This window comes from Bos indicus x Bos taurus, chromosome 4 (assembly GCF_003369695.1).
Source record: "Bos indicus x Bos taurus breed Angus x Brahman F1 hybrid chromosome 4, Bos_hybrid_MaternalHap_v2.0, whole genome shotgun sequence".
Classification (NCBI taxonomy): Eukaryota; Metazoa; Chordata; class Mammalia; order Artiodactyla; family Bovidae; genus Bos; species Bos indicus x Bos taurus.
In genome coordinates this window covers 86,150,174-86,176,933 of record NC_040079.1, presented here as the reverse complement: position 1 = coordinate 86,176,933, position 26,760 = coordinate 86,150,174, and the positions used below count along the sequence as shown (strand labels likewise).

Genomic DNA, 26,760 nt, shown 5'->3' with positions numbered 1-26,760 from the left:
TTATATTCTAGAATTCAGTTTTTAAAGGGCATTCATGTAAAATTTCTCTTAATCATTTGTTTCCATTTCAATGTGTGCCTTGGTTTTTTGTGTTAACTGAAGCTTTCGATAAGAAATATTTATTTTTTCTATAATACTTTCTGGTTAATAATTATTTTTTTACCTCTGAGTTCTCTCCTTGTAGAATAACATTCAGGTTGTTTTCCTTTTGGATATGATCATTAGGTGACCATTTGGTTGAGACTTTTTGTGTGTTGAATATATTTCCTGAGATTCATTTAATTTTTTTATAGTGATAGATGCTATTTTGTTTAAAAATATGTTTTCACCAATCTTGGTTTTTATTTAAAAATATTTTTCTTCTGTTTTCAATTTTAAATATTTGAATTATTTAAATGTACTCATGGGCGATATTACAGAACTAGAAATGACTGTATCTTGCTGATTATCCCAGTTTTGTACAATATAAAGAAATCAAGGGATGAGGTAGTTGATGTCTCTGGCAAGAGATTAAATAACATTAAAGACTATAGGATAAAATAATAGTCTAACAGAACAGGATGTTACCACAAAGATTATTTAGCTATTTTTATGTAAACTGTACCTAATTGTGCAAATATTTGTTGTGGCAGTGACTCAAATGCTTAAGAAAAAATTGTTCCAATTGACTTCTTAAACCAAAAAAAAAAAAAAGTATGTGTGTTGTGCAAGTAACTGGGAAAATATCTTGTAAAATGTTTCTGTGGCCCAGATTTCAGGGATAAATGTACTGATAATGCTAAAGCAAATTTATATTGCTCTTGATAATGGAAATTTCTAAATCAAAAGTTTGCTAGGAAGTATTTTTTGTGAATATATGAGCCTAAGATTTAAAGTCAAGAGATTCTGGCTCATGTCCCAATTCTGCAGTTGCTGGTTGTGTGTTACTGGACAACTAACTTTTCAGCTCTCAACATTCCTTTTCATAAAGAGGATTGTAGACCAGACCTTTTAAGGACCCTCTTTACTCTTAATATCCTTTGATGAGTTTAAGATATTAAGCAGTATTCAAACAGATTGGCTTTTTAAGTTATATTTTGTTTGCAAGACACTTCTCAGAGTGAATAACTCCATATTCCATGGGATATTTTTGAAATATTACTAAAATAAAGTTAAAAAGCAAGGTAATTGTATAATTGTTTGAATAAACATTTAGTTCTGTGTTGTCTATTAAGTCCTTTGAGAGTTGGCAGTGAAGGTATTCTTAAGGCATGAAGTTTCATTGCTTCCTCTCAGTGATGCCTTTGTTCTTCTGGTTATGGATTGAAAAGGGATGGTGAGTTTATGTTTCCTCTTTTGTTGGTGTTTCAGCTTAATAGGTTGCAATTTATTGACTCAGACAGTCAGTGCCTTATGTCCATCCTGCTAGTAGTTAATGGAAAGGGAATGTCTGAAGATTAAAGGATGCAGATGTACCTGTGAACGTTACAGATTGAAAGCAGTAAAATATTTAATGTTAGGAGTCTGGGAGTTTCATTCAGCTCTCCCCTCCACACATACTTTTTTTTTTTTTTAAATGATGAAACTCAAACCTAGACAGAAGAAGTGATTGGACCAAGGTTATACCTTTACTAGTTACTTTTAGAATGAGTAACGAGAGGACTCAGATCTCCAGAATGCTAGTAGACTGTCAAAATAACACTAGATGTATGATATCTGCTGAGGAAAAAGCTTTCAGTTTATGCAAATATGGACCAAAAAAGGTATATAAAGGGTTTATATCTGTTTAAAAATGGCTTAACATTCGTATTGATTGTCATTATGCTTATAATATAAATATGGTACTTAAATTCAGTTAAAGCAAATATCCTTAGTAGCTGATTTTCTCTGGTTTTGGCTGTTAAAAGGATCGGTTTTCTAGTTAGTCAAGTCTTTAGGAAATAGCTCTTACTGACAAGATATTAATGCTGTTTGTGAAATTAGTCAGGGGAATGAATAAAGTGGAAAAATAACTTAAAGAATAGAGAAATAGCCATTTTGGAGGAAGTACAGATGATGAGATATTATTTCAACCCCACTTTGATGCTGACTATTATGTGCTCACTTGCTAAGTCATGTCTGACTCTCTGCAACCCCATGGACTGTAGCCCGCCAAGCTCCTCTGTCCAAGGGATTCTCCAGGCAAGAATACTGGAGTGGGTTGCCATTTCCTTCTCCAGGGGATGTTCCTGACCCAGGGATTGAACCTGCATTGCAGGAGCTACGAGGAGAAGTCAAGACTGTAAATATAGCCTCAAGAAATCAAGATTATAAAAAAATTACACAGACATTTTTGATGTCTGTTTACTTTTTGTAGACTTGGAGAGGTATGTCCCAACTCCTAGGTATTTTAGAAGAATTGTCTGGAAAGCACAAGATGTTTGGTGCTGAAGATATTAGCTGTATTTATTTGAATTGCTGTAAAGTATCAACATTTGTCCCCAAATACCAACCGGGGTCTTTGACTTTGGCTATAGCCACTTATGTACACATTTGGATTAAGTCTTGGGGAACTGAAAACAAATCAGATTTCATTTATTTATTAATTTAAGGTTTAAATGGCCCTAATCTTATAAAAATAAAATTTATTTTTATACTATTGGGCCTGCATGGTGAACACAAGCTTTTACATTTTTGCAATGACTTTTTCTCCTCTATGTGAATTTTCAGTGTTAACTCCCCTCTCCTCCTCTGCTTCCCATGCTCCTGCTTGCCCAATTTCCAACTTCTTAATGGGCTTGTCTTTTTGTTACAATAATGAGAAAGATTCACTTAGAACTACATACTCATGCAGTTGTCACTCAGGCTCCAGAGATCTGGTGTGTTTACTTATTGATAATTACTCGTGGCTGTTGTTTCCTACACATTGAAAGAAGCTCTTGTAGCCTGTCCTGTGATGAATGACACATCTAATTAAAAACACTGTTCACTGAGCTTTACTGGGCCCTTATGTTTACTCCACAGATTCAGAATGATCAGTGCCAGGAGATGGACACCACTGCTGACAAGTGGGTAAAACTCACAGACAATGGAGAATGGGGCTCTCATTCTGTAAGTCTCTCTCTGCTCTTCTCTCATACCAATCCCATTCTTCTCCTTTGTTTTCTCAAACTTATTTTTAAAAGTTTATTTTAAAGAAAAAAATTATCTTTTAATTTAGAAATTTCTAGTTAGGGAAGAAATTGCCCCTAAGTTTCATGGACTCAGGCTCTTTCTAGTATTATTTTCTTTCCTTTTCTTTTCTCCTTAGCTCCCTCTCCCTGCTCTTTCCTATCACACTTCAACTGTCCTGCTTTTCAAGGGAGGCATTAACAGGAATGAAGTCTACTCAGAATTAATATACAGAACCTCTGGGTATGTAAGTTTACAGATGTGGTAATCATATGAAAGATATTAATCAGTGACTCTTGGCATTGGATGGATCCTTGAGTTCGAAGCATCACTACGAACAAAGCTAACCATAGATGTGATGGAATTCCAGTTGAGCTGTTTCAAATCCTAAAAGATGATGCTGTGAAAGTGCTGCACCCAATATGCCAGCAAATTTGGAAAACTCAGTAGTGGCCACAGGAGTGGAAAAGGTCACTTTTCATTCCAATCCCAAAGAAAGGCAATGCCAAAGAATGCTCAAACTACTGCACAATTGCACTCATCTCACACACTAGCGAAGTAATGCTCAAAATTCTCCAAGTCAGGCTTCAACAGTACATGAACCATAAACTTCCAAATATTCAAGCTGGATTTAGAAAAGGCAGAGGAACCAGAGATCAAATTGCTAACATCCATTGGATCATAGAAAAAGGAAACAAGTTCCAGAAAAATGTCTACTTCTGCTTTATTGATTATGCCAAATCCTTTGACTATGTGGATCACAACAAACTGTGGAAAATTGTTCAAGAGATGGGAATATCAGACCACCTGACCTGCCTCTTGAGAAATCTGAATGCAGGTCAGGAAGCAACAGTTAGAACTGGACATGGAACAACAGACTGGTTCCAAATAGGGAAAGGAATATGTCAAGGCTGTATATTGTCACCCTACTCATTTTACTTATATGCAGAGTACACCATGAGAAACGCTGGGCTGGATGAAGCTGAAGCTGGAATCAAGATTGCTGGGAGAAATACCAATAACCTCAGATATGCAGATGACACCACCCTTATGGCAGAAAGCAAAGAACTAAAGAGCCTCTTGATGAAAGTGAAAGAGGAGAGTGAAAAAGTTGGCTTAAAGCTCAGCATTCAGAAAACAAAGATCATGGCATCTGATCCCATCATTTCATGACAAATAGATAGGAAAACAATGGAAATAGTGACAAACTTTATTTTCTTGGGCTCCAAAATCACTGCAGATGGTGACTGCAGCCATGAAATTAAAAGACGCTTACTCCTTGGAAGAAAAGCTATGACCAACCTAGACTGCATATTAAAAAACAGAGACATTACTTTGCCGACAAAGGTCCATCTAGTCAAAGCTATGGCTTTTCCAGTAATAATGTATGGATGTGAGAGCTGGACTATAAAGAAAGTTGAGCACTGAAGAATTGATGCTTTTGAACTGTGGTGTTGGAGAAGACTCTTGAGAATCCCTTGGACTACAAGGACATCCAACCAGTCTATCCTAAGGGAAATCAGTCCTGAATATTCATTGGAAGGACTGGTGCTGAAGCTGAAACCCCAGTACTTTGGCCACCTGATGTGAAGAACTGACTCAATGGAAAAGATCCTGATGCTGGGAAAGGTTGAAGGCAGGAGGAGAAGGGGATGAAGAGAACGAGATGGTTGGATGGCATCACCGACTCGATGGACATTAGTTTGAGCAAGCTCCAGAGTTGGTGATGGACACGGAAGCCTGGCGTGCTCCAGTCCATGGGGTTGCAAAGAGCCAGACATGACTGAGCAATGGAACTGAACTGAGTTTCTTTTATCCAGCTTTCTCTGCAGTTACCCCAAGAAGCGATTTTCAAAGTTGTCTTCTTGGGGACTGTTCTGAGCCCAGTTTTGCACAGATCTGCATATCACAAAATTCATCCATGTCTGGAGCTGAAACCTGCTTTCTATCTGTTACCCATTGTTCAAAATTCTACCCTTTCTGGTTGTGTCTCGTAAACTGCTTATTTCTTTAAGGACAACCCTGAGTGTTTGAAGGCAATTATTAGGTAACACAGTCCCTAAATCTGTTATTATTTGAGGCACTGTCCCTTTGGAGTGAGACATGGATTTAAAATCTAGAAAAATGGTATAGATGAACCTTTTTACAAGGAAGAAATAGAGACACAGATATAGTGAACAAATGTTTGGACACTAAGCGGGGAAGGGAGTGGGGTGAATTGGAAGATTGGGATTGACATATATACACTACTAGGTATAAAATAGATGACTAATGAGAACCTGCTGTATAGCACGGGGAACTCTACCAAATGCTCTGTGGTGACTTAAATGGGAAGGAAATCCAAAAAAGAGGGCATATGTGTGCACATATAGCTGATTCACTTATTGTACAGCAGAAACGAACACAACATGGTAAAGTACTATACCCTAATTTGATCCCTGAGTCGGGAAGGTCCCCTGGAGAAGGAAATGGCAAAGCACTCCAGGGTTCTTGCCTGGGATATCTCATGGACAGAGGAGCCTGGCAGCCTATAGTCCATGGAGTTGCAAAAATCAGAAATAGCAACTAAACAACAGCAGCAGCTCTGGTTTATAGTCGTTGTGTTTCTTTAGGCAATTGACTTTGTCTCTTTGACTCTAATAGTTCATATGAGAAATAGGACCAATCTTGCAGAGTTAAATGAGAGGATACATTTTATTCAGTGGCTCAGTCACGTCTGACTCTTTGTGACCCCATGGACTGCAGCACGCCAGGCTGCCCTGTCCTTTACCATCTCCCGGGGTTTGCTCAAACTCATGTCCATTGAGAGGATACATAGGGAGGGCCTAACATGGTGCCTGCCGTGTAGATTGAACACTGTTTCAGTAAGTGACCATCCATCCTTGCCTTTGTGTTGTAGCAGATACCTCATCCTTGAGTGATTAATATAATGCATCCTTTCAGAGTAATTTTTTTGATCTGTATGCCTGGAAGTGATATTAGTACCAATTAAAATCCATTCACCTAAGCTTTCAGTCCTCTGGGCTTTGACGGTACAAGTAACCCTTGGCAGCAAATATGCTTTCTTCACTTATAGAGACTTAACACAAAGGAAGAGTATTTAACGTACAGCTTTTCTGACTCTCTGGCAGGGTGAGGTAGTCAGATATGTTTTAATTTTATATTGCTTGAATTCACCCAGCAAGACTCCATAGAAGAATAAGGGTGGCAAATGAGAAAGCAAAACACCCTTCAGTTCAGTTCAGTCGCTCAGTCGTGTCCGACTCTTTGCGACCCCGTGAACCGCAGCATGACAGGCCTGCCTGTCCATCACTAACTCCCGGAGTCCACCCAGACTCATGTCCATTGAGTTGGTGATGCCATCCAACCATCTCATCCTCTATAATCCCTTTCTTCTCCTGCCCTCAATCTTTCCCAGCATCAGGGTCTTTTCAAATGAGTCAGCTCTTCGCATCAGGTGGCCAAAGTATTAGACTTTCAGCTTCAAAATCAGTCCTTCCAATGAACACCCAGGACTGATCTCCTTTAGGATGGACTGGTTGGATCTCCTGGCAGTCCAAGGGACTCTCAAGAGTCTTTTCTAACACCACAATTCAAAAGCATCAATTCTTTGGCAATCAGCTTTCTTTATAGTCCACTCTCACATCCATACATGACCACTGGAAAAACCATAGCCTTGACTAGACGGACCTTTGTTGACAAAGTAATGTGTCTGCTTTTTAATATGCTGGCTAGGTTGGTCATAACTTTCCTTCCAAGGAGTAAGCATCTTTTAATTTCATTAGTTTACTTGACTGAATCAGCATGAAATTGATCGGAAAAGTAATTTGATAAAAATGTTCTGGTGGCAAAGGAAGCAAATATTAGACATTGTATCATTTACATTCTGGAGCCATAGAGTCAAATCAGGCTATTCTATAAGAACAGTCCTATTTTTCTTTTGTTGCTGTTGCAGTGTTGTTTGTTAAGTAATTTTAAAAGGAAGCAAACTCATTCTATTACCTTTTTGTTTTCAGAGCCCAGAGATTTACTTATGAATAGTGACAGCAATCAGTATGTAATTGGGCTAAGTGCCTCTCACAATCTAAATTGAGTCTTTTAAATATAAACCAAGTCTTCATGCACATGATTTGAAATTCATTTTATCTTCTTCCACGCTTGAAGAATTTTCTGTTCCTCCCTCTTTACTGTATTTTTGGGGTTGGCAAACTTTTTCTTTTTTTTTTACAAAATGTGAATTTAAGGAAAGCTTAAGTCTCAGTAAGTAGTTGATTTAAATTTGTGGGTTCCAGATAATCGTGTTTCATTTTAATGTGTTGAAAAGTGTATAGGGGATTAACTTTGATATAGGTATGGTTGGAAGTAGCATGGTTTATCTGACCTGAGTGTCTTGTGTTTTCTTTACAGGTAATGTTGAAATCAGGCACAAACATACTGTACTGGAGAACTACAGGCATCCTTATGGGTTCCAAGGCAGTCAAGCCGGTGTTGGTAAAAAATATCACAATTGAAGGTATTTCACATCTGTCTCTTTTAGTAGTCGCCTATCCCATTTAAAATATTGACTACATTGTTGGTTTTGCTGGTTCAAGGGGATATGGGACAAAAATTAGCAGGTTAGACATCATATTGGCCTAGAGACTCTGGTTTTATTTCTGGCAAGTTGGCTGTTTGTTTTTCCAATCCCTAAACTGAATTATTTAATCTGTGTGAGAAAGTAAAAATAATGGCAATTGTAGGTGTCTTGAAATAAAAGAAAACAATCTTTATTAATAGCCTACTCTTCATTCAAGAAGACTTCATTGTGCTGGCATAGTACTTATACGGGTCACGACTGTATCCATAAAAGTAACAGTGAAATAAATATCTTGGCTTGTCTCCTACACCTTTTGCCTCTCTTAACCAACTGCATTTTCTGACTCCTGAGAGTAGACAGCATGTTCTGGCATGGTTCATTATCAGAGCTACTTTTACTTAAAGCAGTGATTTCTCTTTTATTTAACTTTGATTTACATTTTACTATGGTAAAAGTGTGCTTCTTCCTGTGAAGCTAACTCATTAGTTGTAGGGACATCTGCTGGTGATACCTGGACTTACAAACCTGAAGAAAAGTCAGCTTTTCCCTGGGTCTTATGGGCCTTGTCTGTATGTAACTAGTGAGCAGTGGAGAAAAAGGGAAATGGTAGACACAGAAAGAAGAGAATGGTACAGAATTGGAAGGAATCAGAATTTACAACATTTCTGATTAATGAAGTTGTTTTAATAGCTGAGCTTATACACTGATTCAGTTCAGGTCAGTCACTCAGTGATGTCGGACTCTTTGCGACCCCATGGACTGCAGCACGCCAGGCTACCATGTCCATACCAACTCGGAGCTTACTCAACTTTATGTCCATTGAGTTGGTGATGACATCCAACAATCTCATCCTCTGTCAACCCCTTCTCCTCCTGCCTTCAGTCTTTCTCAGCATCAGGGTCTTTTCCAGTGAGTCAGTTCATCCATCAGGTGGCCAAAGTACTGGAGCTTCAGCTTCAGCATTGGTCCTTCCAATGAATATTCAGGACTGATATCCTTGAGGATTGACTGCTTTGATCTCCTTACAGTCCAATGGACTCTCAAGAGTCTTCTCCAACACCACAGTTCAAAAGCATCAATTCTTCAGTGCTCAGCAAGTCTTTATAGTCCAACTCTCACATCCGTACATGATTACTGGAAAAAACATAGCATTGACTAGATGGACCTTTGTTGGCAAAGTAATGTCTCTGCTTTTTAATATGCTGTCTAGGTTGGTCAGAACTTTTCTTCCAAGGAGCAAGCACCTTTTAATTTCATGGCTGCAGTCACCAACAGAGTGATTTTGGTGCCAAAGAAAATAAAGTCTGTCACTGTTTCCATCGTTTCCCCATCTATTTGCCAGGAAGTAATGGGACGGATACCATGATCTTCGTTTTCTGAATGTTAAATTTTAAGCCCACTTTTTCACTCTCCTCTTTCATCAAGAGGCTCTTTAGTTCTTCTTTGCTTTCTGCCATAAGGGTGGTGTCATCTGCATATTTGAGGTTACTGATATTTCTCCCAGCAATCTTGATTCCAGCTTGTGCTTCTTCCAGCCCAGCATTTTGCATGATGTACTCTGCATATAAGTTGAATGAGCAGGGTGACAATATACAGCCTTGACATATTCCTTTTCCTATTTGGAACCAGTCTGTTGCTTCATGTTTAGTTCTATTGCTTCTTGACCTGCATACAAAGTTCTCAGGAGGCAGGTCAGGTAGTCTGGTATTTGTTGTGATCCACACAGTCAAAGGCTTTGGCATAGTCAATAAAGCAGAAATAGATGTTTTTCTGGAACTCTTGCTTTTTCTATGATCCAATGGATGTTGGCAATTTGATCTCTGGTTCCTCTGCCTTTTCTAAATCCAGCTTAAACATCTGGAAGTTCACGGTTCACATACTGTTGAGGCCTGGCATGGAGGATTTAGAGCATTACTTTGCTTGTGTGTGAGTGCAATTGTGTGGTAGTTTAAGTATTTTTTGGTGTTGCTTTTCTTTGGGATTGGAATGAAAACTGACCTTTTCCAGTCCTGTGTCTACTGCTGAGTTTTCCAAATTTGCTGGCATATTGGGTGCAGCACTTTCACAGCATCATCTTTTAGGATTTGAAATAGCTCAACTGGAGTTCCATCACCTCCACAGCCAGCCTTCTTGATAGTGATGCTTCCTAAGGCCCATTTGACTTTGCATTTCAGGATGTCTGGCTCTAGGTGAGTGATCACACCGTCATGACTATCTGGATCATGAAGATGTTATTTGTATAGTTCTTCTGTGTATTCTTGCCACTTCTTCTTAATATCTTCTGCTTCTGTTGGGTCCATACCATTTCTGTCCTTTATTGTGCTCATGTTTGCATGATATGTTCCTATAATGTCTCTAATTTTCTTGAAGAGCTCTCTAGTCTTTTCCATTTTATTGTTTTCCTCTATTTCTTTGCCTTGATCACTGAGGAAGGCTTTCTTATCTCTCTTTGCTATTCTTTGGAACTCTGCATTCAAATGGGTATATCTTTCCTTTTCTCCTTTGCCTTTTGGTTCTCTTCTTTTCTCAGCTATTTCTGAGGCCTCCTCAGACAACCATTTTGGCTTTTTGCTTTTCTTTTTCTTAGGGATGGTCTTGATCACTGCCTCCTAAACAATGTCACGAACCTCTGTCCATAATTCTTTTGGCATTCTATCAGGTCTAATCCATTGATCTATTTGTCACTTCCACTGTATAATCATAAGAGATTTGATTTAGGTCATACCTGAATGGTCTGGTGGCTTTCCCTACTTTCTTAAAATATGAATTTGGCAATAAGGAGTTCATGATCTGAGCCATAGTCAGCTCCTGGTCTTGTTTTGCTGACAGTATAGAGCTACTCCTACAAGACTTACTAAGAACTAACACCCCAAAGAGATGTCCTTTTCGTTATAGGGGACTGGAATGCAAAAGTAGGGAGTCAAGAAATACTTGGAGTATCTGATAAATTTGGCCTTGGAGTACAGAATAAAGCAGGGCAAAGGCTAGTAGAGTTTGCCAAGAGAATGCACTGGTCACAGAAAACGCCCTCTTCAAATAACACAAGAGAAGACTCTACACATGGACAGCACCAGATGGCCAACACCGAAATCAGATTGATTATATACTTTGCAGCCAAAGATGTAGAAGTTTATACAGTCAGCAAAAACAAGACTGGGAGCTGACTGTGGCTCAGATCATGAACTCCTTAATGCCAAATTCAGACTTAAATTGAAGAAAGTAGGGAAAAACCACTAGACCATTTAGGATGACCTAAATCAAATCCCTTATGAGAAGTGAGAAATAGATTCAAGGGGTTAGATTTGATAGAGTGCCTGAAGAACTATGGACAGAGGTTTGTGACATTGTACAGGAGGCAGTGATCAAGACCATCCCCAAGAAAAAGGAATGCAAAAAAGCAAAGTGGTTGTCTGAGGAGGCCTTACAAATATCTGTGTAAGAAGAGAAATGAAAGGCAAAGAAGAAAAGGAAAGATATACCCATCTGAATGCAGAGTTGCAAAGAATAGCAAAGAGAGATAAGAAAGCCTTCCTCAGTGATCAATGCAAATAGAATGGGAAAGACTAGAGGTCTCTTCAAGAAAATTAGAGATACCAAGGGAACATTTTGTGCAAAGTTGGGCTCGATAAAGGACAGAGATGTTATGGACCTAACAGAAGCAGAAGATACTAAGAAGAGGTGGCAAGAATACACAGAAGAACTGTATAAAAAAGATCTTCATAACCCAGATAACCACAGTGGTGTGATCACTCACCTAGAGCCAGACATCCTGAAATGCAAAGTCAAATGGGCCTTAGGAAGCATCACTACAAACAAAGCTAGTGGAGGTGATGGAACTCCAGTTGAGCTATTTCAAATTCTAAAATATGATGCTGTGAAAGTACTGCACTCAATATGCCAGCAAATTTGGAAAACTCAGCAGTGGCCATAGGACTGGAAAAGGTCAGTTTTAATTCCAATCCCAGAGAAAGGCAATGCCAAAGAATGCTCAAACCAGCACACAATTGCACTCATCTCACACGCTAGTAAAGTATTGCTCAAAATCCTCCAAGCCAGGCTTCCACAGTACGTGAACCATGAACCTCCAGATGTTCAAGCTGGATTTAGCAAAGGCAGAAGAACCAGAGATCAAATTGTCAACCTTTGTTGGATCATTGAAAAAGTGAGCGAGTTCCAGAAAATCATCTACTTCTGCTTTCTTGACTATGCCAAAGCCTTTCACTATGTAAATCACAACAAACTGGAAAATTCCTCAAGAGATGGGAATACCAGACCACCTGACTTGCCTCTTGAGAAATCTGTATGCAGGTCAAGAAGCTACAGTTAGAACTGTACATGGAACAACATACTGTTTCCAGATCTGGAAAGGAGTATGTCAAGGCTGTATATTGTCACCCTGCTTATTTAACTTATATGCAGAGTATATCATGAGAAATGCTGTGCTGAATGAAGCAGAAGCTGGAATCAAGATTGCTGGGAGAAATACCAATAACCTCAGATATGCAGATGACACCACCCTTATGGCGGAAAGTGCAAAAGAACTGAAAGCCTCTTGATGAAAATGAAAGAGGAGAGTGAAAAAGTTGGCTTAAAACTCAACATTCAGAACACGAAGATCATGGCATCTGGCCCCATTGCTTCATGCAAACAGATGGGGAAACAATGGAAAAAGTGACAGACTTTATTTTCTTAGGCTCCAAAATCACTGCAGCCATGAAATTAAAAGACACTTGCTCCTTGGAAGAAAAGTTATATCCAATGTAGACATCATATTAAAAAGCAGAGACATTACTTTGCCAACAAATGTCCGTCTAGTCAAAGCTATGGTTTTTCCAGTGGTCATGTATGGATATGAGAGTTGGACTATAAAGTCAGCTGAGCGCCAAAGAATTGATGCTTTTGAGCTGTGGTGTTGGAGAAGACTCTTGAGAGTCCCTTGGACTGCAAGGAGATCAAAGCAGTCAATCGTAAAGGAAATCAGTCCTGAATATTCATTGGAAGGACTGATGCTGAAGCTGAAGTTTCAGTACTTTGGCCACCTGATGTGAAGAACTGACTCACTGGTAAAGACCCTGTTGCTGAGAATGACTGAAGGCAGTAGGAGAACAGTTGACAGAGGATGAGATGGTTGAATGGCATCACTGACTCTGTGGACATGAATATGAGTAAGCGCCGAGTTGGTGATGGGCAGGGAAGCCTGGCGTGCTGCAGTCCATGGGGTCACAGAGTGTCAGACTCGATCAGTGACTGAACTGAACTGAACTGATAGAGCTTCTCCATCTTTGAATGCAAAGAATATAGTCAGTCTGATTTCGCTATTGACCATCTGGTAATGTCCATGTGTAGAGTCTTCTTTTGTGTTATTAAAATAGGGTGTTTCTATGCCAGTGCATTCTCTTGGCAAAACCCTGTTAGCCTTTGCTCTGCTTCATTCTATTCTCCAAGGCCAAATTTGCCTGTTACTCCAGGTATCTCTTTAATTCCTAGTTTTGCATTCCAGTCCCCTATAATGAAAAAGACATCTTTTTTGGGTGTTCTAGAAGGTCTTGTAGTTTTTCATAGAACTGTTCAACTTCAGCTTCTTCAGCATTAGTGGTTGGGACATAGACTTGGATTTTTGTGATATTGAATGGTTTGCCTTGGAAACGAACAGAGATCATTCTGTCATTTTTGAGATTGCACCCAAGTACTGTATTTCACACTCTTTTGTTGACTATGAGGGCTACTCCATTTCTTCTAAGGGATTCTTGCCGACAGTAGTAGATATAATGGTCATCTGGGTTAAATTCACCCATTCCAGTCCCTTTTAGTTCACTGATTCCTAAAATGTTGATATTGTCTCTTGCCATCTTCTGTTTGACCACTTCCAATTTACCTTCATTCATGGACCTAACATTCCAGATTCCTATGCAGTATTGTTTACAGCATCGGACTTCCATCACCAGTCACATCCACAATTGGGTTTTATTTTTGCTTTGACTCCATCTCTTCATTTTTCTGGAGTTATTTCTCCACTGTTCTCCAGTAGCATATTGGGCACATGCCGACCTGGGGAATTCATCTTTCAGTGCCCTATCTTTTTGCCTTTTCATACTGTTCATGGGGCTTTCAAGGCAAGAATACTGAAGTTGTTTGCCATTCCCTTCTCCAGTGGACCACGTTTTGTTAGTACTCTCCAACATGACCCGTGAGTCTTGGGTGGCCCTACATGGTGTGGCTCATGGTTTCATTGAATTAGACAAGGCTGTGGTTCCATGTGATCAGTTTGATTAGTTTTTTTTGGTTGTGGTTTTCATTCTGTGTACCCTCTGAAGGATAAGGATACAGGGCTTATGGCAGCTTACTGATGGGAGAGACTAACTGAGGGGGAAACTGGGTCTTGTTCTGATGGGTGGGGCCATGCTCAGTAAATCTTTAATCCAATTTTCTGTTGATGGGTGGGGCTGTGTTGTCTCCCTGTTGTTTGACCTGAGGCCAAACTATGGTGGAGGTAATGAAGATAATGGGGGCCTCCTTCAGTAGGTCCCATGCATGTGCTGCTGCACTCAGTGCCCCCAACCCTGCACCAGGCCATCACTGACCCATGCCTCCGCCGGAGACTGCTGGACACTCACGGGCAAGTCTGGGTCAGTCTCTTGTGGGATCACTGCTCCTTTCTCCTGGGTCCTGGTGTGCACAAGGTTTTGTTTGTTCCCTCCAAGAATCTGTTTTCGCAGACCTGTGTAAGCTCTGGTGCTTCTATGATGGCGTTAATGGTGACCTTCTCCAAGAGGGCTAATGCCATTCCCAGGTCTGCTGCATCCAGAACCCCTGCCCCTGAAGCAGGTCACTGCTGACCCATACCACCCATACCTCTGCAGGAGACACTCAAACACAGTTCTGGCTCAGTCTCTGTGGAGTCTCTGAGTCCTGGTGCACACATGGTTTTGTTTGTGCCCTCCAAGAGTCTGTTTCCCCAGTCCCGTGTAAGTTCCTGCAGCTCTGTGATGGGGTTAATGGTGACCTCCTCCAAGAAGGCTTATGCCATACCCAGGTCTGCTGCATCCAGAGCCTCTGCCTCTGTGGCAGGCCACTGCTGACTTGTACCTCCACAGGAGACACTCAAACACTCAAAGGCAGATCTCAAAGGCAGGTCTGGCTCAATCTCTTAGGACTTTTCTGGTGCACACAAGGTTTTGTTTGAGCCCTCTGAGCATCTCTGGTGGGTATGGGGTTTGGTTCTAAATGTGATTTCATCCCTCTTGCTGTCTTGCTGGGGCTTCTCCTTTGCCCTTGGGAGTGGGGTATATTTTTTTGGTGGGATCCAGCATTCTCCTGTTGACAGTTGCTCAGCAGTGAATTGTAATTTTGGAGTTCTCGCAGGAGAAGATGAGCGCACATCCTTCTACTCTGCCATCTTACTATGGAATCTCATACACTGATTATATACTTCTATCAAATCTGAATCTCTTAACTGTTCACTATACTTCATTGTTCAATTCAGTATTCATCCCAGCTCTCTACAAACAGTAAATACATTTGTGATGTTGAATTAATGGTATATAAAAGACCTGGGTTGAGCTTACTATTAATATTTCTTGTTCACTTCTGGTAGCAGAAGCAAGGACATGCTGATTTGTTGCTGTTGGGACCTCCCCCTATGCTCTGTCTCCTGTTTCCACACAGGGTGACACAGGGTCCTCCCTCCATGCTCTGTCTCCCATTACCACTTAGGGGTGATATAATGCCCTCCCTTCATGCTCTTTCTTCCATTACCACACAGGGGTGGTACAGGGCCCTCCCTCCATGCTGTGTCTCCCGTTACCACACAGGGGTGGCCTACACATCAGAATGCTTTCCATGCAAGCCCGGCACCTTTAGCGACAAACCAGGTTCGTTCATCTGCCAAGTGTGTCCCAGAAACACCTATTCTGAGAAGGGAGCCAAAGAATGCATCAGGTGTGATGAGGACTCGCAATTTTCAGGTAAGATGAGTCTCCCATTTATACTCTTTGATCTTTTTTGCTAAATTTATGTTTGTGGACAGTATATAGTCATAAGCCAGAAATCACACATACAATGTGATGAAAACAGTGGGCCAGAAACCAAAGTCCTGAAATGAATTCATACTTAGTGGATAAAATAGGACTTCTAATTACCTCTTTCTGCAGAACTTTTCTTTTTGTCCGTAATGTTTTCTGTTCCACAACCCCCAGGTAGCTGTTTTGGATATGTTTATACTTGCCTAAAAAAATTTTGTATTGTACTTTTAGATGATTCGTTGGCATGGAGATGTACTTAGAAACTTAATTTGTTCCAGATTTACAACATGCAGTGATAATGAAGGAAATCTAATGTTTTCTTAGAAAGCTATGATATGCTTCTTGTGTACCTTGGAAACATTTTATTGCTCTAGGAAAAAAAAAAAAAAATCCAGGCCTTCATTTGCTCTAGGCCTAACTAGTTCTTGGAGAAGGCAATGGCAGCCCACTCCAGTACTCTTGCCTGGAAAATCCCATGGATGGAGGAGCCTGGTAGGCTGTAGTCCATGGGGTCTCGAATAGTCGGATATGACTGAGCGACTTCACTTTCACTTTTCACTTTCATGCATTGGAGAAGGAAATGGCAACCCACTCCAGTGTTCTTGCCTGGAGAATCCCAGGGACGGAGGTGCCTGGTGGGCTGCCGTCTATGGGGTCGCACAGAGTCGGACACGACTGAAGCGGCTTAGCAGCAGCAGTAGGAGTAACTACTTCTACCTAAATTCTTCTGGCAAGATTATTTTTACTTTTCACTTGTCTGCTTTTTGTTTGTTTGCTTGTTTTCATGTTTGCCTTTTTCGTAGAGTCACAACATAAATGACTCATTTCTGAAATGCATTCTTGTGTTGCAGAAGAAGGATCCAGCGAGTGTATGGAGCGCCCTCCCTGTACCTCAAAAGACTATTTCCAGATCCACACTCCATGTGATGAGGAAGGAAAGGTACAGGCTATGTTCAGTCATCTACATCCCTCATTTATCCACCCCTTTTCCTATTTTGAACAGACTACAGTTTGTTCCTTAGACAGTTAAATGAGCAGATATATAGCACGTGTGTTTAAGTAGCACAGAGGAAATTTAAGAATTTAGACTCCTAAGCCCACCTTTCTGGCTCTGATTTTCATATCTACTGCTTATTAGGTCTTCCCTGTAGGTAGCTCAACCAATAAAAATCTGCATGCGATGCAGGAGACCAGGGTTTGGTCCCTGGGCTGGGAAGTTCCTCTAGAGAAGCAATCCACTCCCAGTATTCTTGCCTGGGAGAGAATTCCACGGACAGAGAAGCCTGGCAGGGTGACATGGGATCCACTGTGTTGCAAAGAGTCAGACATGACAGCGACTAACACACACTGCTTATTAGTGCTGTGTTGTGTGCTTGAAGTCTCAAGAGTTTTTCATCTGTACAATGGGAATAGTATCAGTACTTACTTCATAGGGCTGCCAGGAAAATACATGAGATACTCCATTTAAGATTCCCTAACACAGGGCCTGGTGCATAGTGAGTGCTCAGTCAGTTAGTGCTATTGTAAACAGTTAAATTTTTTCAGGAATATTAGTATCAGGAGAGCACAGCCTTAAAATATGTTCTGTGACTCACAGAATGAAGATAATGTTTGACTTCTCTTCAATTATTTGGTTACTCAGTAGGTTCAGTCAATAAAAGCCATGCAGCCATAGGCTGATGCAGTTATGGCAGATTGTTGTGTAATTGCATTTAGAAAATGCAAATTAATTACCATATAAATGGCACTTAGCCAGAGGAAGGATACAAACCTGAACTCTGCAGTTGACCTGCCATTGTCTTAATTAAAAAGTTAGCCTACCAGTCTATGTTAGCAGGAGAACCTGGGATTAAGGTGGCTGTGATGCAGCATTCTTTGTGTGTGTTTGCGTCTTTGAAATAATGACGTTGATTTTTGTCCTTAGGTTCTCATCTATAATTTTTATATTTATATAATTGTTCATCTTACCCTTAGTCCTTAAGCTTTTTAAATTTACTTCCCAATACTTAACACAAAGTATATTCTTATATTTACAGTATAACAAGTACTTAGAATAGGTCAAAGGAAGGACAGTTTAAATTATGGACATTTTCATTTAGAAGTGCATCTGTGAATTTCAATCAGAAGAGTAACGTTAACAGCTTTTAAAGAGCAAGGATTTATGAAGTATGATGTTGAATGTATGTTAATGGCCAAGTAAGAGCCATTTCTATTTAGAAAATATATGCAGAGAGCCATTACATGCTAAGTCACTTCAGTCGTGTCTGACTCTTTGTGACCCTATGGACTGTAGCCCACCAGGCTCCTCTATCCATGGGGGTTCTCCAGGCAAGAATACTGGAGTGGGTTTCTGTGCCTTCCTCCATTAAGGTGGGTTGAAAGTAATTTGGAATCATGTTTCTTTAGCTAAACTTTTCTTGGCTGAACTTTCTTTTATATTAAGTAAGGCAAATTAAATTTATGTTTTCAGTTCCGTTCAGTCTGTCATGTCTGACTCCTTGCTACCCCATGGACTGCAGCAGGCCAGGTTTTCCTGTCTATCACCAACTCCCAGAGCTTACTCAAACTCATGTCCACTGAGTCAGTGATGCCATCCAACCGTCTCATCCTCTGTCATCCCCTTCTCCTCCTGCCTTCAATCTTTCCCAGCATCAGGGTCTTTTCCAATGAGTCGGTTCTTTGCATCAGTTGGCCAAAGTATTGGAGTTTCAGCTTCAGCATCGTTCCAATGAATATTCAGGCCTGATTTCCTTTAGGATTGACTGTTTTGATCTCCTTGTTGTCCAAGGGACTCTCAAGAGTCTTCTTCAACACCACAGTTTAAAAGCATCAATTCTTCAGCACTCAGCTTTCTTCCTAGTCCAGCTCTCACATCCATACATTATTACTGGAAAAGCCATAGCTTTGACTAGATGGACCTTTGTCGGCAAAGTAACGTCTTTGCTTTTTAATATGCTGTCTAGGTTGGTCATAGCTTTTCTTCCAAGGTGCAAGCGTCTTTTAATTTCATGGCTGCAGTCACCATCTGCAGTGATTTTGGGACCCAAGAATATAAAGTCTGTCACTGTTTCCATTGTTTCCCCATCTATTTGCCATAAAGTGATGGGACCAGATGCCATGATCTTACTTTTCTGAATGTTGAGTTTTAAGCCAACTTTTTCAATCTCCTCTTTCACTTTCATCAAGAGGCTCTTTAGTTCTTCTTCACTTTCTGCCCATAAGGGTGGTGTCATCTGCATATCAGAGGTTACTGATATTTCTCCCAGCAATCTTGATTCCAGCTTGTGCTTTATTCAGCCTCGCATTTTGCATGATGTACTCTGCATATAAGTTAAATGAGCAGGGTAATAATACTGCTTTGACATGTTCCTTTCCCGATTTGGAACCAGTCTGTTGTTCCATGTCCAGTTCTAACTGTTGCTTCTTGACCTGCATACAGATTTCTCAGGAGGCAGATCAGGTGGTCTGGTATTCCCATCTCTTTAAGAATTTTCCACAGTTTTTTGTGATCCACACAGTGAAAGGCGTTGGGGTAATCAATAAAGCTGAAGTAGATGTTTTTCTGGAAGTCTCTTGCTTTTTTGATGATCCAACAGTTGTTGGCAATTTGATCTCTGGTCGCTCTGCCTTTTCTGAATCCAGCTTGAACATCTGGAAGTTACTAGTTCATGTACGGTTGAAGCCTGGCTTGGAGAATTTTGAGCATTACTTTGCTCGCTTGTGAGATGAGTGCAGTTGTGTGGTGGTTTGAACATTGTTTGGCTTTTGAATGAAAACTGATCTTTTCCAGTCCTGTGGCCACTGCTGAGTTTTCCAAATTTGCTGGCATATTGAGTGCAGCACTTTCACAGTATCATCTTTTTGGATTTCGAATAGCTCAACTGGAATTCTATCACCTCCACTAGCTTTGTTTGTAGTGATGCTTCCTAAGGCCCACTTGACTTTGCATTCCAGGATGTCTGGCTCTAGGTAAATGATCACACCATCGTGTGATCACATCACTTCACTTCACTTCACATCACATCACTTCACTTTTCATCACTTCATTATCTGGGTCATGAAGATCTTTTTTGTATAGTTCTATGTATTCTTGCCACCTCTTCTTAATATTTTCAGCTTCGGTTAGTCCATATCATTTCTGTCCTTTATTGTGCTCATCTTTGCATGAAGTTTTCCCTTAGTGTCTCTAATTTTCTTGAAGAGGTCTCTACTCTTTCCCATTTTATTGTTTTCCTCTATTTCTTTGAAATGATTACTGAGGAAGGCTTTCTTATCTCTCCATGCTATTCTTTGGTACTCTAGTCTTTAATTAAACTGTGAAGAAGGCTGAGCACTGAAGAATTGATGCTATTGAACTGTGGTGCTGGAGAAGATATTGAGAGTCCCTTGGACTGCAAGGAGATCCAACCAGTCCATTCTAGAGGAGATCAGTCCTGGGTGTTCTTTGGAAGGACTGATGCTGAAGCTGAATCTCCAATATTTTGGCCTTGAGAAACCTATATGCAGGTCAGGAAGCAGCAGTTAGAACTGGACATGGAACAAGACTGCTTCCAAATAGGAAAAGGAGTACGTCAAGGCTGTATACTGTCACCCTGCTTATTTAACCTATATACAGAGTACATTGTGAGAAACTCTGGGCTGGAAGAAGCACAAGCTGGAATCAAGACTGCCGGGAGAAATATCAATAACCTCAGAAATGCAGATGATACCACCCTTATGGCAGAAGCTGAAGAGGAACTAAAAAGCCTCTGGATAAAAGTGAAAGAGGAGAGTGAAAAAGTTGGCTTAAAGCTCAACATTCAGAAAACAAAGATCATGGCATCTGGTCCCATTGCTTCATGGGAAATAGATGGGGAAACAGTGGAAACAGTGTCAGACTTTATTTTTTGGGGCTCCAAAATCACTGCAGATGGTGACTGCAGCCATGAAATTAAAAGAGGCTTACTCCTTGGAAGAAAAGTTATGACCAACCTAGATAGCATATTCAAAAGCAGAGACATTACTTTACCAACAAAGGTCCGTCTAGTCAAGGCTATAGTTTTTCCTGTGGTCATGTATGGATGTGAGAGTTGGACTGTGAAGAAGGTTAAGCACCGAAGAATTGATGCTTTTGAACTGTGGTGTTGGAGAAGACTCTTGAGAGTCCCTTGGACTGCAAGGAGATCCAACCAGTCCATCCTAAAGGAGACCATCCCTGGGATTTCTTTGGAAGGAATGATGCTGAAGCTGAAACTCCAGTACTTTGGCCACCTCATGTGAAGAGTTGACTCATTGGAAAAGTCTCTTGCTGGGAGGTATTGGGGGCAAGAGGAGAAGGGGACGACAGAGGATGAGATGGCTGGATGGCATCACCGACTTGATGGACATGAGTTTGAGTGAACTCCAGGAGTTGGTGATGGACAGGGAGGCCTGGCGTGCTGCGATTCATGGGGTCGCAAAGAGTCAGACACGACCGAGTGACTGAACTGAACTGAACTGAATGTGAAGAGCTGACTCATTAGAAAAGACCCTGATGCTGAAAAAGATTGAAGGCAGGAGGAGAAGGGGATGACAGGCAGATGGCTGTCTGCCAGATGGGTTTGGGTGGATTCCAGGAGTTGGTAATGGACAGGGAGGCCTGGTGTGCTGTGGTTCATGGGGTCACAAAGAGTCAGACATGACTGAGCGACTGAACTAAACTGAGCTCTGAACAATAATGAAAACATTCCTGAAGCGTAAATGAATAAGATCTAATATACAAATGTATCTTGTTTTTGATATAATAAAAATATTCAAAAATCATGTTTTTATTATGTCAGTGAGTAATGATGTCAGTGAATAGAATGATAAAATCTAGTTAGCCTGTGCTTAAAGAAGGTGTGCTGCAATTCATAGGGTCTCAAATACACAGACATGACTGAGCAACTGAACTGAACTGAAGTAAAGAAGTAGAGCCAGATATTAAGTATAGATTGTACAGGGTGCACACACATGCATACACACACATATATGGGCACATGTGTACCTCCACAGGCATATTGTGTACACAGATACAGACAACTTACGCTCTTTTTGTGTTTTTGATATATAGCAAAACAGTGTACCAGCACTCCATAAACTCAGTGATTCTTTTTTAAAAATTTTAACTGGAGTATAGTTGATTTACAATCTTGAATTAGTTTCTGCTATATAGTAAAGTGAATCAGTTATACGTATACATATATTCACTCTATTCTTTTCCCACATAGGTCATTATGGAGTACTGAGTAGAATTCCCTGTGCCATACTGTAGGTCCTTATTAATTATCTCTTTTATATCACTGATTCTTTAAAAACTGATCTAAGTCTTTAAGAGAGAGGTTTCTAGCTTCAGAAGTGAACAAAAAGCAATGTGAACTTAATTAGATAACAGATATAGTGAAGACATGTCTATTATACACATCCATTTGAATATTTTCTGATTTTATTACAACATTTTCTTTTGTTCTGGTTTCATCTTTGTAAGAGTTATTTGTTCTTGCTTTGAGTAGCCTGGAAATTTGCTGGTGGCTTAATGATGTTTCCCAGGGCATTCATTGACTGTCTTTTGACTCTTATTGTCCTGTCATGCTCTTTTGGATCTTATTATCCCCTTGCTTGGAGAGCATCATCAAGGGAAATGGCTCTTAAGGTATACAGATTTTGAACATTATAATTCATATGACACAGGAATGTTCAAGTTTTTGAAACTTAGTTATTTGCTTGCTTCCTGCCTATCAGTTCAGTTCAGTTGCTCAGTCGTGTCCGACTCTTTGCAACTCCATGAACCGCAGCACACCAGGCCCCCCTGTCCATCACCAACTCCTGGAGTTTACCCAAACCCATGTCCACTGAGTCAGTGATGCCATCCAAACATCTCATCATCTGTCATCCCCTTCTCCTCCTGCCCTCAATCCCTCCCAGCATCAGAGTCTTACCCAATGAGTCAGCTCTTCTCATGAGGTGGCCAAAGTACTGGAGTTTCAGCTTCAACATCAGTCCTTCCAATGAACACCCAGGACTGATCTCCTTTAAGATGGACTGGTTGGATCTCCTTACAGTCCAAGGGACTCTCAAGAGTCTTCTCCAACACCACAGTTCAAAAGCATCAATTCTTCGGCACTCGGCTTTCTTTATAGTCCAACTCTCACATCCATATATGACTACTGGAAAAACCATAGCCCTGACTAGATGGACCTTTGTTGACAAAGTAATGTCTCTGCCTTTTAATATGCTGCCTGCCTATAGAGTACACTTTTAAGGAAAATTTTAATTGGTAACTGGAACCATTCTAATCCTGATTAATAGACTCATTCACATCATGAAAAATGTGGAGCGTCTACTCATTCACTCATTCATTCAGTGAATCTTTACTGAGCACTGGTTATATGCAGAGTGCTGAATGATGAGTGCAGAGCCAAGTAAGGACAGACAGAAGAAGATACATGTCTCCATAGACTGCAGAGCAGTTGTTGTTCAGCTTTGGTGAACATCAGACTCCCCTGGAGGTTCCTGTCCCAGATTTTCTATTTCAGTAGATCCAGGGCATGGCCTGGAATGTACATTTTGAAGAAGTTCCCAGGTAATTCTGACTCTGCTGGTCGAAGATCTCAGCAATTTGGGCACGTCTGGTCTAGACTTTAGAAAAAGAGATAATCTGTTATAGAAAATGAGTCACTATTTCTGATTATTATTAGTGCTATAGGAGAGAAGTCTGAGCTTTTGGGTGCTCTGACCAAATCAGGGAAGGCTTCAGAGCTATGTAAAACCTGGGTGAAATGTTTATAAAAAAAAATCTATAAAATCAAATGTTTTACCTATAGTTCTTAAACTAGCCATATGTCCACTAATCATATCATTTGGTCGACAGCTCTCTGTCTTATCCACAGGGAGATAATGAGAAGCTCTATCAAATATTTTGTTAATATTAAAAGATGCCCTCTCTTGAGGAATATTTGTCTGTTATCCAGTCAACTAGTTAACATTCTTTTGGGCTCAGATCTCAAGCACTGAATCTTTGCATGTGTTTAAACGAAGATCATGGCATCCAGTCCCATCACTTCATGGGAAATAGATGGGGAAACAGTGGAAACAGTGTCAGAATTTATTTTTTGGGCTCCAAAATCACTACAGACGGTGACTGCAGCCATGAAATTAAAAGACACTTACTCCTTGGAAGGAAAGTTACGACCAACCTAGATAGCATATTCAAAAGCAGAGACATTACTTTGCCAACAAAGGTTCATCTAGTCAAGGCTATGGTTTTTCCTGTGGTCATGTATGGATGTGAGAGTTGGACAGTGAAGAAGGCTAAGCACCGAAGAATTGATGCTTTTGAACTGTGGTGTTGGAGAAGACTCTTGAGAGTCCCTTGGACTGCAAGGAGACCAGCCCTGGGATTTCTTTGGAAGGAATGATGCTAAAGCTGAAACTCCAGTACTTTGGCCACCTCATGCGAAGAGTTGACTCATTGGAAAAGACTCTGATACTGGGAGGGACTGCGGGCAAGAGAAGGGGACAACAGAGGATGAGATGGCTGGATGGCATCACTGACCCAATGGATGTGAGTCTGAGTGAACTCTGGGAGTTGGTGAGGGACAGGGAGGCCTGGCGTGCTGCGATTCATAGGGTCGCAAAGAGTCGGACATGACTGAGCGACTGATCTGATCTGATATAGGTGTACCTCATGCAACATTTGTAAAATGTGGGTTCTAAGCAATCTTTAAAAAAAAAACCACACATTAAAATTTCAAGTTCACTCACTGCTATGAAAGCACGCCTACTCTAGCGCTTGCTTATGTCATGAGTTGTATTCCAGTGCAACTCCCTACTCTCACCCCCACATTCTGGTCATGCTCAGCTCCATACCACGTCAGTTTGGCTTCTGTAGTTGGAGATGATTATGAAATTAATGTATTGAATTAAAAAAAATACTTTTCAGAATTTGGGAACAGGCAGGGCAGGAGTTCCTTGACTCATGTGACTGGGGAAGTTATCACAGAGCAAACAGTTTTACCAAGCCTTTCTTTTGCTTTTCTCACCAATATTCTTGGCTCAGTTTGATTTCCTTCTCAAATAGCTTCTTTCTGTGGTGCCAGATACACTCTGATATCTCCATTCCAGCCACTGTCATCCTTAGAGAATTTGATCAAAGGAGAGCTGAACAAAGTTTCTGAAAATACTGGCCCTGCTTGAATTTTGAGCCCATCTCAGACCAGCCATTCAGTCCAGTAGTGTGAACTACTCTGGTTATACCGCTTAGTTCACCTGTTAATCTCTATGGCTGGGAAGGCTAGACCATGTGGCTCCCAGTTCCTTTAATCATCACACAAATTAGTTCCAAATGAGAAAGAGATACTGTCTGTTGGCACAATAAAATCAGAGTGATTCTGCATAAATTCCAGGATACATCACTCTTAAATAACGTAGATCTGGCAAGATTGTCTTGAAATCCTGGGAATTCCCACAGAATTTTGTACATACCTCTTTTGATGCTTATGTGATGGTCAACATTTGCAATACTTTGATATGTTTTTCAGTCGCTAAGTCATGTCCAACTCTTTGCAACGCCATGGACTGCAGCACTGCAGGCTTCCCTGTCCTCCACTATCTATCGGAGTTTGTTCAAGTTAATGTCCATTGAGTTGGTGATACTATCCAACCATCTCATCCTCTGCCGCCTTCTTCTCCTTTTGCCTTCAGTCTTTACCAGTATCAGGGTCTTTTCCAGTAAGTCGGCTCGTCACATCAGGTGGCCAAAGTATTGGAGTTTTGGTATCAGTCCTTCCAAAATATTCAGAGTTGATTTTCTTTAGGATTGACCAGTATGATCTCCTTGCAGTCCATGGCACTGTCTAGAGTCTTCTTTGATATGAGATCACTTTATTGCAAATACTTGTAAAGATGACTGTTTCCTTCACCGAACTCTGCTTCCTATAGACAGAAACATGTTCTTAATTATTAAAAAAAATAAATATAAAAATTTTAGGTCTAGTAGAGTACCCAGAATGCAGAAGGTAGTGAATTATCTTTTGAATGAATTAATGAATGAGAGAATTAGTAAGTGGATGTATGATTAACACAGAGTGTTGTGTTCCGTACTCTGTAGAGGCTTGAGGAAATTTTGACAAAATGGGAAGACTCCAGAGAAAAGAAGTAGATAACTAGTTCATATGAAATATTATTGAAGTTACTAGAAATATTTTTTCAGATTGGAGGAAAGACCCCATCTAATGGTGGACTGGTGATCATCTTTTTGATGTTTCCTGCTAGTCCAAAAGTGATTTGATCTCTCTTTCCTTTGAATAACCATGACATTTCATGTTTCTCTTGGAAATGATGATGATGATGATGATGATAATAGTAATAGTAGTGATAGTGTTAATAGCAGAGGCTGGTGTCATTTACATATTTATCTACATGCTTGCTCTGTGTGTGTATTCAAGCATTGCTTCCAGATCTTTTTTTCAACAGCTGTGCAACTGGACATTAGTATACCCAGTTTGAAAATTAGAAAACAGGCTTAATCAGATTAAATAATTTTTCTAAGGTCATAGCTATTTGTGGCTATGTCTTAAGACTAGAATTCCAATCAACTCTGTTGTTTTCCAAATCTGATGCTTTTGTATCCTCTTCATATATTTTCTTTTTATATTATAGTAGTTTGTAAATCTTTCTCTTACAAGCACAGGTTTGTAAACCTCTTTCAGAACAGTTTGTCTTACTAATATTTAAATTTCCTACAGTGTTCTTCTACATGTAGTAGATACTTAGAATTTCCTGAATAGTAAGTTTAAGCATTTGAAAGAAAGTCTTAAAATAAAAAACAAATAGACCTTTTTGTGTTATCCCATAAGGCAAAATTTGGGTTCATTAAGGCATATTTAAATAACATAAATTCCAGTTGTATGTAATGATGTTCTAACAACCAGAACTTCCCAGTTCTGGAACATCATGTTTTGCCAAATTGGAAACTTTCTGTCAAGGCTAGAGAGTGCCTGGTAGGGAAGGGCATTTTAGAAGCGAAATTTTTACAGA

The 26,760-nt window shown here is 40.2% G+C and overlaps 1 protein-coding gene across 3 annotated transcripts in view; it reads left to right on the top strand.

Annotated features, from left to right (window-relative positions):
• Nucleotides 1-26,760, top strand: part of KIAA1324L (KIAA1324 like) — a 221,133-nt gene that overhangs the window by 138,872 nt on the left and 55,501 nt on the right. For all 3 annotated transcript variants that reach the window (XM_027539843.1, XM_027539844.1, XM_027539845.1), the window contains 4 exons: nucleotides 2,983-3,069; nucleotides 7,537-7,642; nucleotides 15,517-15,669; nucleotides 16,578-16,666. In XM_027539843.1, the coding sequence (XP_027395644.1) occupies nucleotides 2,983-3,069; nucleotides 7,537-7,642; nucleotides 15,517-15,669; nucleotides 16,578-16,666 (435 nt within the window). The remainder of the gene's footprint in view (nucleotides 1-2,982; nucleotides 3,070-7,536; nucleotides 7,643-15,516; nucleotides 15,670-16,577; nucleotides 16,667-26,760) is intronic.